The sequence below is a fragment of the Crotalus tigris genome, unplaced genomic scaffold (genome assembly GCF_016545835.1).
Source record: "Crotalus tigris isolate CLP2741 ecotype Arizona unplaced genomic scaffold, ASM1654583v1 scf7180000017550.10884619, whole genome shotgun sequence".
NCBI classification, from domain to species: domain Eukaryota; kingdom Metazoa; phylum Chordata; class Lepidosauria; order Squamata; family Viperidae; genus Crotalus; species Crotalus tigris.
In genome coordinates, this window is record NW_024096468.1 from 10,825,552 (window position 1) to 10,837,775 (window position 12,224).

Consider the following 12,224-nt stretch of genomic DNA (forward strand, 5'->3'; position numbering starts at 1 on the left):
GTGTGAATGTGAATGAAGGGGCATATATGTGAGCAAGGGGGGAAATGAAGGACATGGTTTATGCCAGCAAAGAAAGAATAGGGATGGATGGGAGAGATTCACTTGAGCATCTTTACTCATTCATTTGTAGGAAGATAGCAGGGAAGATTACAAATGGTGATCAAGTGTCCACAGGATGATGCAACCAGTTTTAAGGGCAAGATGATTGCCAAGTGCCCAAATTCGTGCAATAGATTAGAACTGTACTGAATGTTTAGGAAATTTACCTGTTGAGTTGAAATGTGCACACATAAAGAGAACCTATTTTGTGACTACAATTAAAGGGTCCAGTTGTCTGAGTATTTTATTAATCAAATTTGATTTGAATCAGTCCTCTCTGTATACATTTGATAAACTTTGTCTCTCTTCATCACGGATTCTAGAGGAAAATCATGCCTTGTTCAAAAGCAATTTCTGAAGACCCCCTATTAAAAATCATTGATGCCTCTCGGCCCTGAAGCATGATCAATCAGACACATATAATGCTGAAAGGGAGAAGATTTGGAACAATTACTAATCTTCCCCAAAGTGGCCATTCTTTTAGCACACCACATCTGAATTGAAGCCATGGAGGATAAACTAGATTTTTTAACACAGTTATGTAAGAGACCACTTATTACAGGAAACATTTGGAAATACAGTAATTAATTGCAGCTACAGTCAGTTATTGAAACTAAGGAGCTATTACTTTTTTTAGTGGTACATGTCATGTTGGACAACTTTAATCATGAGATCAGTGAAACCCCAAACTTTGGTATTGCTGGTTCACTCAGAATCTTTTTATATATAGGTAGTCTTTGGCTGGTCACGTAGCAGCCATTCAAAATTACGACAGACTTCCTCAGAGCTACTTATGATCTATTTTTGAAGTTACAACAGCTGCACATGCTTCCCTGCAGTCATGTGATTGCATTTTGGTGCTTGGCAACCATATTGAATTTACAGCCATTAAGAGTATTCTGCAGTCATGTAACCATGATTTTTGGCTTCTTTGCCAGTTTCTGGCATTTATTTCTAGTTTCTAGTTAAAAAAAAAATTGGGGAAAATGAGCTTGTTTCATGACTGCAATGTTTGCTTAATGACTAAGGCATTGGCTTAATGACTGCAGTATTGATTTAACAACCACCACAAAAAGGATGTAAAATTGGGCATAGTCCCATAGTGACCTGTTTAACAACTGTCATGACTTATGACTGTAATTCGAGGCTCAGTTACGATCGTAAGTTGAGAACTGTATCAGTAGGATCTCTATGAACCTCTAAGGGACCGGTTACGTGGAGAGAGGTTTTGCCACGGACCGGAGGGGGGTGGTTTTGTGTGCTGCCCGCATCCCACAGATGGGGCTTTGTTTGTTTGTGTGTCCTGGTTGCTGGCATGTCGTGGCCCAGTACCGGTCCACTGACGGGGTTGGGACCCCTGCTGTAAGAAACTGAATGTCAAAGATATGCCAATATTAAAGGGAGTAAATGCTTCTTTCATAGTACCATGTGCTTAGAATAATAGTCCTAATAATCACCTATTTTCTTCTCTGAATGTACAAGAAGTTAATTATAGAAGGATGTCATTCATATAAAAGTTGAAGGCATAGTATTTCCATTATTTCCTGTCAGAAACATAGACAGACATTTTTTTAAAGCTAGAGCTATGTTTTCCTTCCAAATGTCTTAACTCCTCCCTGTTATTACTCAAGAACTCATAATAAGGTGCTTGTTATTGTCCTTTGTTATTCAGTGCTTGATTCTGTTACTGAATTTATGAATTTAAGATGGTGAGCACCATATTTTAATAGTACAAATGAAATTTTATATGAAAAAATATTGTGTGCAGTAGGTTGAATAAGATAAACATTTCAGTTTAAGTTGTAAGTTTAAAGAGGTATGCAAGAATGAGTTGAACATTTAGAAATTGTTATTTTAGTCTAAGACTGAGGAAGGTTTCATGATCTTAAGTCCATGGTGTGGGAGTATCAGAGAGTAAAGTTGTGATTTGTGACTGGCTCATGGAAGATAATAATTTTGACATTTGAGGTTTTCCCTTCAAGAATTAATGAATCTGAAAGCTTGTTTTGAAGAAAATAAGGAAAGGATTGAGCAAATGCTAAAGTCCCTGTGGGTTGCTAATCTGATTGTGGTACAGCCATAATTTTTGCTGTTGTAGAATACTGACTGTTTTTTTCAATAAAACCCTAATCATAAATGCATAATTTAGGGGGGAAATCTTTTTTGTTTGTTTTTCTTTTGCAGATGTGCAGATCAGCTCTCAGAATGTCTTCTATGTCTGCTGTGTATCTCCTAAGCCAGTTGTGTTAGCCTTCCAGCTAATTGACTAATAGAATTAATAACTGTAAAAACAAAACACAACAAAAAGCATTGTAGAGCCACATGCCTTATGAAGTCAATGCTGGGTATGATTTTACAAGTATGTATTTTTTTTTAAGTAGAAATGTTAACTGGAAAACTTCTTGGCACGCCATAAAGCATTGTGCAATCTGTTATTTGTCTTAGAGATAATAATTGTAGAATGCCTTATATTCTTTCTCTTTATTTCCACTCTCTCTAGCGTGACTTGCCAATAGATAGTTTCTCCATTTAGAAGTACTGCAAATGGGTTTTTATTTAGATAATATGTCTTCTTGAATAATGATACTGATAGTGTACAAATGCAGAAAAAAGGATATATTTTTCAAACAGAGCAATGTAGTAGATAAGTGTCCAACAAAACTTTATTTTTAGAAAAAACTTGATATGAGCGGGCAGGGAATATTATTCTTATTTCTGGATAAAATCTGCTTCATTAGAGTTTCTCATATGTTACAGTGGGTGGCCAGGGAAGCTTAGGGATTTCTACCTTTTGCTGTATTTCTAAGTATCTGTTCCTAAGTTCCAGACTGGGAGAGAATTTGGAGTGGGCAAAAAAAATGAATGAAGTAGCAGCTGTTTCTAAGTTACCTTCTCAAAGTTGTTTGAGCAATAAGAGTATGATTAACTCTATAAGTCTGGAGTGAGGTTCGTGAATGCCTTTTCAGCAAAGACATCCGTTGAATATTTGTGTCTGCCTTAGGAGACTTTTTTCTCTATACATTTCTATGTTTTCTAGCCTATCTTTGGGCTTTGGATTATATTATTGAATTGCTGCAATATAAAAAGTGCCTGAAAGATTCGTTTTTAGACATTGTACACTTGATAATCATGAAGATGGGATTGCAGGGCTATGAGCAATACAAAATTTGAAGTAACTTAGATTACATGAGAACATTTTATTTTACCTTAAGAAGGTTGAGATAAAATGATTGGTAGTTATCTAAAACATTTTTTTTTTAATTGTACCGGTAGCTCAATCTTTAGCACATGGATTCAGCCCGTAATTCTAGCTGGCAGGACCAGGAGGGATGGAATGATGAAAATTTTAATCTAGAATATTAGTTCTGGCATAGTATCATAATAAAATTATTCCTTGTTAGTCTAATATAACATGAAAGTGACACATTGCTGAAACCAATTTTAGGAAGGAGACTTCAAAAAATAAATCTGTGTGCGTGTATGTATTTGGCCTAAGATTGATCCCATTATGATCCATCTGAGCTTTTTTTTTCATCTTTTACCATTTTAATAAGAATGCAGCATGTTCTTCGTGAATGATACCAAAATATTAGCACTAAATACTAAGAGCCATGATGGTGCAGTGGTTAGAATGCAGTATTGCAGGCTAACTCAGCTCACTGCCAGAAATTTGATCTTGACCAGCTCAAGGTTGACTCAGCCATCCATCTTTCCTAGGTCGGTAAAATGAGGACCCAGATTGTTGGGGGCAATATTTACTGACTCTGTAAACTGCTTAGAGAGTGCTGAAAGGCATTGTAAAGTGGGATATAAGTTTAAGTGTTATTGCTATTGTTATATTAACTGATGTATCTAACTGGAGAAAATCTAGATAGCTTAGCTTAGCTTCCTTTGTCATCCTGACTCTTCTAGATAGCATGCAATCATAACGTTTAGAATTTCCAGTCAGTTTTGAGAGATCCCAAAGGTTTTAAGGGTTGAAGAAAACTGCATCTCATTGTGATATTTTTAATATTTTTGGGTTAAGTCTTGAAATTGTACATTGCTTGGTGGAATATTGGTCTCATTCCTGGGTTCTAACAGAATAGTTTTATATAACAGCAATTAATTAATTAATTAATTGGACTAGATCAAATTTCAGTAAGATTGTCAGGCCAACGTATGGTACAATAATAAAGGATCAACATGAAATTATGTTTCTGTCCTTTCTACAGAAGTTCCTCCCCTTTATGTAAGTAAAATTTATTCCCAAGTCTGGCTTAGCAAGATTGTACAAAATCTTCTGGAGAAACATTTTTGTTTGGTCTGGCAAACATTATTTATGTTTCAATATGGGAAGAGGTGGAAGGGGAATGGGTTGCTTGGGTGTACTGTATATTGTTGTTATTTTACTCTATCTTTTGTGTATACATTTTATATTTTCAGATATGGTCCGGAAAAAGAATCCCCCTCTAAGAAACGTTAGAGAAGGAGAAACAGAGACCTTTCAATCGCCAGGTACAGAAAGTGACAATACTGAAAGAAAAGAAGAATTTTCTGCCGGTCAGATGCAAGACAACACTGAGTCGGGTGAGGCTGTGGAGCAAAATGATGAGGAGTTTTGCACGCATGTCCCAGAGCCATCTCCCAGCTCTAAAAAGGACTTGAAAAGCTCTACAACGAGTGAAAAGGCTGGCTTCAATTATGAAAGCCACAATAAGGGAGGAAATGTTCCATCCTTCCCTCATGATGAGATGACAGACAGAAATATGCCGGCCTTCTCATCTCCAGCTGTTGGGGGAATCTCTGAATCCTTGAAGTGTCCCCACAGATCAGATGCAGATGACACCCAAGATGTGGCCTGCAACCTGTCAGTAGATCTGACAGACAAAAGTGAAGAGATTCGCATGTCACCAAAATCTATTGATGAAACAATGCATGTGCAAAGTGGTCAAGCTGAGGGCCGCAGTTCAAGCCCAGCCTCGGTGGCCTCAAAAAACCCACAAGTGCCTTCAGATGGGGACTTAAGGCCAATCAAATTGAAAGCAGATTTGACGGCAAATGAGAACCCAGATACGGCGCCTCTGTCTCCAGAGCTTCAGGACTTCAAATGCAACATCTGTGGCTATGGTTACTATGGGAACGACCCCACAGATCTTATAAAACACTTCCGCAAGTACCACCTTGGGCTACACAACCGCACCAGGCAGGATGCTGAGCTCGACACTAAAATTTTAGCTCTCCACAATATGGTGCAGTTCAGCCATTCCAAAGACTTCCAGAAAGTCAACTGTTCTGTGCTATCAGGGGTTCTGCAGGACATCAGTTCTCAAAGGCCTGTTTTGCTAAACGGGACTTACGATGTGCAGGTTTGTATATATAGTTATCTCTTGGCTCCTAACCAAGCAAACATACAAATAAACAAAAAAAGAAAGCATGAAAATGTACCATTAATTCTATAATGACAAAAACCTTAATCAGTTACTATGGGAAGTTAAATGTTTACAGCCATGCTGCTTAAACTTAGATACTATTTTCTACGTTTTGTGTTTTAGCTACCCATAATTCATTTCAGAGAGGTAACTTCAGTAGACTCCAACTTCCCAGAGCCTGATATTATTGGATAATAATTAAGCCCCCACTATCTTTCCTACCTTTGTTTTTGGAAATAAAAAATAAAAATTTACCACCAAAAATTAGTCATTTCACTGCTACTGATGCAATCCCTATGTGTAGAGGATGGGCTAAGGGGTAATTTGTGGACAGACAACATTCTGGAAGATTCCCTCAAATTTTCCAGAGTATAAGTTCACATCAATTTTATCAGCCTCTCATTGTATGCTTCATAAGATAGCTAAAATATTGCCATGGCAGGTCTTTCATTTACGAGGAAGCAAATTGGTGAAGTTGCTCCTATCATTTTATGTAATCTCCCAAGATATTATGTCTCTTCAAGTTATTTTTATTTTTTTCCCTTCTAGGGCAGATGTGCATGCTTCCAAGCTTTTGCAGCCATTGTCTTTTATTGATTGATTGATTGAGTGCCTTTAGGCCTATAGAGAATTGCAAGAAAGTCTTAAAAATAAAGCATTCTTATATGTTATAAAGGCTATTCAGCATTATTGGTAATTTAGATTATTAATAATTATATTAATAATAATTCAATTAATAATTAGATTATTTAGAAACTAATTGAGAAAAGATTCAATCTAGAATTAAGGAGAAATTTCCTGACATTGAGAACAATCAACCAGTGGAACAGCTTGTCTTCAGAAGTTGTGGTCTTCCATCACTGGAGGTTTTTAAAAAGATACTGGACAGCTACTTGTCTGGAATGGTATAGGGTCTTCTGCGTGAATAGGGGGGGCTGGACTAGAAGACCAACTCTGTTATTCTGTTAAATTGTATAACTCCCATCACTCTGCTGCTGCATTATAACATTATTGTTGTTGCCCAACCTATTGTTTTTCAGACTCCAGACTGTTGCTGGTTTTGTGTTGTGTGAGGGCATTTACATGCCACCTCCATGCCAGGAGGTGGTAAGAGCACTTACACATAGCCATATATAAATAGAATATTTATTTATATATTTATGTATGTTGGCTGCTGGTTTGACTTCTGGGCTTGGTAATTAGGTTGCAAACGTTTCGTCTCCATTCGGAAGGACAACTTCAATGCAGTTTGAATTGTGTTCAGTTTGTTTGGAATGTTGCTTCCGGTATTTCAGTTGAAGCAGCTCTCTCACTCTCAGTGTTGGTAGGTGGGGTCGATGTTAATGTGTCTGTTCACTGATTGGTTGGTGGAGAACCAGGCCTTGAGAAATTCTCTTTCTCTCCTTGACTTTGCTTGGGTTATAATTGTGGTCCTGGTTAGATCAAACTTGTGTCCTTCTGAGTCCTCGTGGACAGACATGAGGGACAAAGGGTCGTGTCTTTTCATAGCCAGGGAGTGCTCATGCACTGGTAGATAGCTTTTTTCCTGTTTGGCCCCTATAGTTGTTTTCACAGTTGTTGCACTGGACTTGGTATATGGTGCCTGATTTTTGTTTGTGAGTTTGAGTCTTAGAGTTGTGGCTGGTTTGTGGGCTACTGTGAGGTCGTGTTGGCACAGTAGTCTTCCTGTCATTTCTGAAATGTTCTGTATGTAAGGAATTGCGATACTAGACCAACACGACCTCACAGTAGCCCACAAACCAGCCACAACTCTCAGACGGACCATATCAAAACCTAAAGAGCCAACAGAAACAAATCAAAGATCAGGCATCATATACCAAGTTGACATCGACCCTGCCTACCAACCACTGAGAGCGAGAGAGCTGCTTCACCTGAAATACCAGAAATAACATTTCAAACAAACCGAACACAATTCAAACCGCACTGAGGATGCCCCCCCCCAATCCTGAACCTAATTACCAAGCCCGGATGTCAAACCAACAGCCCAGCTACCAACCCGAGCTACTAATATTCAAACATATCTCATTTATATATGTATGTATTTAATTTCAATAAGTACCCATCTCAGAAATGAGTCTGGCATGCCTATATCATAAAACATAAAACAATTAAAACAATAGAGAATAAATATATATTGTTTGCTTGCCGAGTGTCCCTTCATGTTGTATACATAGAGAAAAGATACCTTTGTAGATTGAGAGAAAATATCCTTCTTCCATCTAGTTTAATTATTTGTAGCTTCCAAGAGCACAAAAATAAGTTTTTCTAGTCGTTTTGTGTCCTTTTAACAAAAGATGTTAAGAATTAAACCTGGTATTTTGTATAGGTGATACATCTGTTATATCCCTGGTGCCAGTAATGTGTTGTGTCCAAGCAGCCCACTTTCTAACGGAACAGTAGATCAGTGATATTTTGGCATCACCAATGGAGGCAGTCATTAAATTTCTAATCCTTTTTCATGTTAGTGACAAGCAGGTATTTTTTTTTCTTCTAATTTAATATTTGTTTTGTAGAATTGTGAGGAGTTTTTTTGAGTGGGGGAGCCTGGGTTCCAACTAAATGGCATGGGAACCATTATGAAACTTTCAGGACATGGATTGTAGACTCTGTTTGAGCAGATACTGATTTTGCGTTGTGATCTGAACTTGTTTGGTGGAATTTGAACTTGAAACCAGAATCACAGATATTCCATACTGAGTAGATATGTTTGGCATGATATTAAATGTGATTTAATCGTCTTTGGCAATTAATGGTAGAATAGGTAGAGGCATTCTTTCATTAAACATGGAAATCTAAAATAGCTTGAAGCATGGATTTTTATGGCCAAGGGATGAAATGTTCTTTTGTTTATCATGATCAATTAATTCCCTTTTCATAACTCAAGGATAGAGCTCTTCTTTAATTTTTATGACATACATGTCTCTGTTTGCCTCATATGGTCCAAATGTGAAACATGGAGATTAGTAGTTTGTATCTAGAAAAAAATAATACAATAATATGAGAAAAAATTCAGGAAAGAATTACAAGAAGAAATAATTATTTTAAAAGAACAGTATTATAGTTGTTGAAACTAATGACTTTCCTTGGTGAATTTTGATAAAGTGAGGAACATCAACTTCTGAAAACAAATAGCATTAATAATCTAATGCCAGAATTTTAAAGCTTAAATTTTTGGACAACAAAATGCTCTGTGTATCATGAATGTAATATTATGTAGTATTCCTTTTACATATTATCATAACAGTGGTGTTTAAAAGTAGGCCTATATTTTTTGTTAGGCACAATGTCATTTTTCCTATTTTTACTTTTGCATTGAGCTAAAAATACTCTAAAATCAGGTGATAATTCAGAAAGTTGTATTTCTTTGAGCTGTGCAGTGATGTACTGTCACTGAAACCACATTTCCATTGTTTTTTCATGCTTCAAAAAGTTGCTGATTCTTTTGCAACGTGCCTTCTTCAAATCTTCCAATATAGTTATTCGAATATGAACTTCAACATTTTTATTTATACTTTCTACCTCACAGTATAGATACGATTGAAATATAAAAATACAAAACCTCTTTTTTCCCTTAATAATACTGCTCAAATATTTACAGTTAGTAGAAGTAATTGCATGATGTCTCAAAAATGTTTACTCTTTCTCAGAAAAAAGTATGAAATTAAAGTGGATATATTGTTGAAAGACCTGCAAAGTTTTCTCCTAAATGTGCATTTTCTTGAAATTTGTTTATAATAAAAATGTATTTGCATTTATTTCCATTAGGCAGGGATAGGAGAATTTCCTAACCACAGTATAAGTTTGAGCTGTGTCTTGTGCTAGGATTTCAGTTTAGATTAGATACCCTGTACTTAATTTTGATTAAAAAATATAGATTAGAAAAATATGTATATTAAATATTAGTAATTTGTGGATTATGCTACATGTTAAAGGTAAGACTAATACTGCATTATTTATAATGGCTTCTTTTAAAATCAGTGAAGCAGCAATTGATGCATAAAAATAGTACAAAAGTAGATTTAAAGCAGAAGGATACAATCCAGCTGGTAGGATTAATTGAAGCTTGGAATTTTGGGACAAAATTGGGACTTTGTTTCGCTTGAAGATGTTTTCCTTCTCATTCAAAAAGCTTCTTCAGAACTTTTTGGGGGATTGGGGGAGAGAACTGAAACAGAACTGAAGAAGCTTCTTGAATGAGAAGCGAAATATCCTCCAGCAAAACAAAGAAAGTTCAGTTTCCTTTTGAAGAAAAGCACTTTTGGGACATGCTGAGAACTAGTGAGCCACATCTAAATGCATTAGAGGGAAACTTTGACTGAAAACAGGAAGAAATAGAACAAGAAAGAAAATGGTTGATGCAATTTTTTATTTAAAACATTTGCTATTTTTCTTTTAGGTGAGAACATTGTAAGGTGGTTTGCAATATTATTTTTTTAATAAAAAATAAAAAAAAATAGATCTGCATATTAAGTGATTAAGTTCACCTGGGTTTAAAGGTCTGAAAGCAATAAATAATATATATTAGAAAAATGAGAAAAATCAGGACATAATAGAAGTGATAAAGACTAGCAGAATCAGAGCAGGAAAATGGCAAGGAAGGGTTTAATAGGAAGATAAAGGCAGATGGCTAATTTAACAGATAAATGTTTTACGAATAACCACATTTTTCACATTGTTTTATTATACATATGAACATATGAAGAAAAGTTGATTTAGCAGGATTCTTCCGCTTTGAATTAGTGTGCAGCAATGTGCTTTTCATTCTAGCATAGATGCACCCACACATGTGTGTTCACATCATTTCTTTTTTTAACTGAAGCAGCACTGATTAACATATGAATCATTCAGTCTTTAAATTTTACTGCCTTGTGTAAGATACTCATAACTTTTTGTTTCTAATTAGAATGCAAATGAGATTTAGATGACACAGTTAAGAAAGATAAGTATTTTCAGATCAGAAAGGTGAGTAAATATTTTTAGATTTGAAATTATGATTACACAGTAATTTGCTTGTGGCACTAGTATATATTTGGCTGTTTAAGAAAATACTTAGTCACTTTGGGGCATTGATGGGTAATAAAGCTATTTTAATGAATGAATAATTCAGTGGGTGAATTACCACTCTGTGCAAAAAAACCTGTCTAATATTTAAAAATAAAACTTTTGCTTTAAATAAAATTGCATTCCTTTTCCAGCAAGCAGAATAAAATGTTTCCAATTACATACAATTTTAGGGTAACCAAGCCTATCAGAGATAACTTTTTAAACAAATCAAGGCTATGATCAGATAGATTTCTTATACTACAATAGAAGACGGAGTAACTTCTTTTTGCTGCAATTTTGTAACATGTTTTTAATTATAACTAGCAGGGTTTTTTTTCCCTCTAAGGTACCATGTTATTAATTTGGTTTTTAACATCCTTACATTTCCAAAAGACTTCTGGGCATAGAAATATGTTGCCTGACCCAAAGAGCAAAGAATCCATTCGTTTAAATAAAAACTGTCATAAATATTTTTGTTACATGATATTATTACAGGAAGATAATATCCAGACATGTTACAGATTTATGCTAAGAAGCCAGCTAGACTAAGCTTTAGTATTATTGTTACTGACAACTTCATAGTGGCAAACGAAGTGGCCTTTGGCACATATGAGTATGGGGCAGTTGGATATTTTTGTGAAACCGTTGATATCTTCTAAGGACAGCTCATTATTTTGAAGATATTCTGGTGTCCAAAAACCAAAAGCAAATAAGAAGCATAAGCATACCTTGTGAATAATACTGGTATGAAATATATAAAGGCACAAGCATTTTGAATTAAAATGATCATTCCTGGGAATTTTGCTACTTGATGATCTCTGTGATCTCAAAATAAAAAATGGTGAGGCTATATAATGAACAGGCATGATTGCATTAATCTCTGAGCATGAAAAATAGCATCCTTTCCCAAACTGATATATTCCAGATGTGTTTAGGTTCCAACTGCCATTGAGTTAGAGCCAATGGCAGTTCATGTTTAACACATCTGCAGGGCACCAAATTTCAGAAGATTGCATAACACTATGGATGTAAGAGGGACCAGTTCCAATCTAGTTTCTGGATTCTAAACAAAATATGGTGGCAGCATTCATTCTTTTTAACTCCCCATTCCCCCCAAAAAACTTCTGTACTCCATTTTCATTCAATTTCTTTAACTGGGGAGGGATTTCACTTTCTTTTAAAAGTCTTCATGTGAATCCCTTATCCCTTGCATCTTTTTGTAGATGAATATTGCTTTTTAAATACATAAGAAGGGATATATGATGGCCTGTATAAAGGAATTTTTGATATTTTTTAATATTTAACGGTGATTACTAGGTGTTTGATTATTTATAAGAAAGCTTGTACTTGTTTCAGTTGAGCCTGGATACTTTTTTGTGGTGGCATTTTTTTTTTAAACAAACCAGATGTGTGTGATACCTCAGATTAAATAAATAAAACTAGAAATAAAGCAGATCAATGAAGACTGTACTCTTTTAATAAGTTTTGGCAGCAAGATACTACCAGGTAGACAAAAAGAGGTAAAAAACAGTACACAGATAATCTAGTTGAGATCACCCTTTCTGTTCAACCAGAAATATGTTCTAAAACAATACATTTTAAAACAGGATACTTACAGAAGTATATTCTATAAGGAACTGGTGATTATTA

General features: G+C 35.4%; 1 protein-coding gene across 11 annotated transcripts in view; it reads left to right on the forward strand.

The window, feature by feature from the left end:
* Window positions 1-12,224, forward strand: part of TRPS1 (transcriptional repressor GATA binding 1) — a 120,328-nt gene that overhangs the window by 69,301 nt on the left and 38,803 nt on the right. For 7 of the 11 annotated variants that reach the window (XM_039342303.1, XM_039342300.1, XM_039342310.1 and 4 more), the window contains one exon: window positions 4,525-5,447. In XM_039342303.1, the coding sequence (XP_039198237.1) occupies window positions 4,527-5,447 (921 nt within the window). In that variant the 5' untranslated portion in view covers window positions 4,525-4,526. Of the gene's footprint in view, window positions 1-2,283; window positions 2,459-4,524; window positions 5,448-12,224 lie in introns of all 11 variants that reach the window. The other 4 variants (XM_039342256.1, XM_039342263.1, XM_039342271.1 and 1 more) reach the window with 1 other exon arrangement.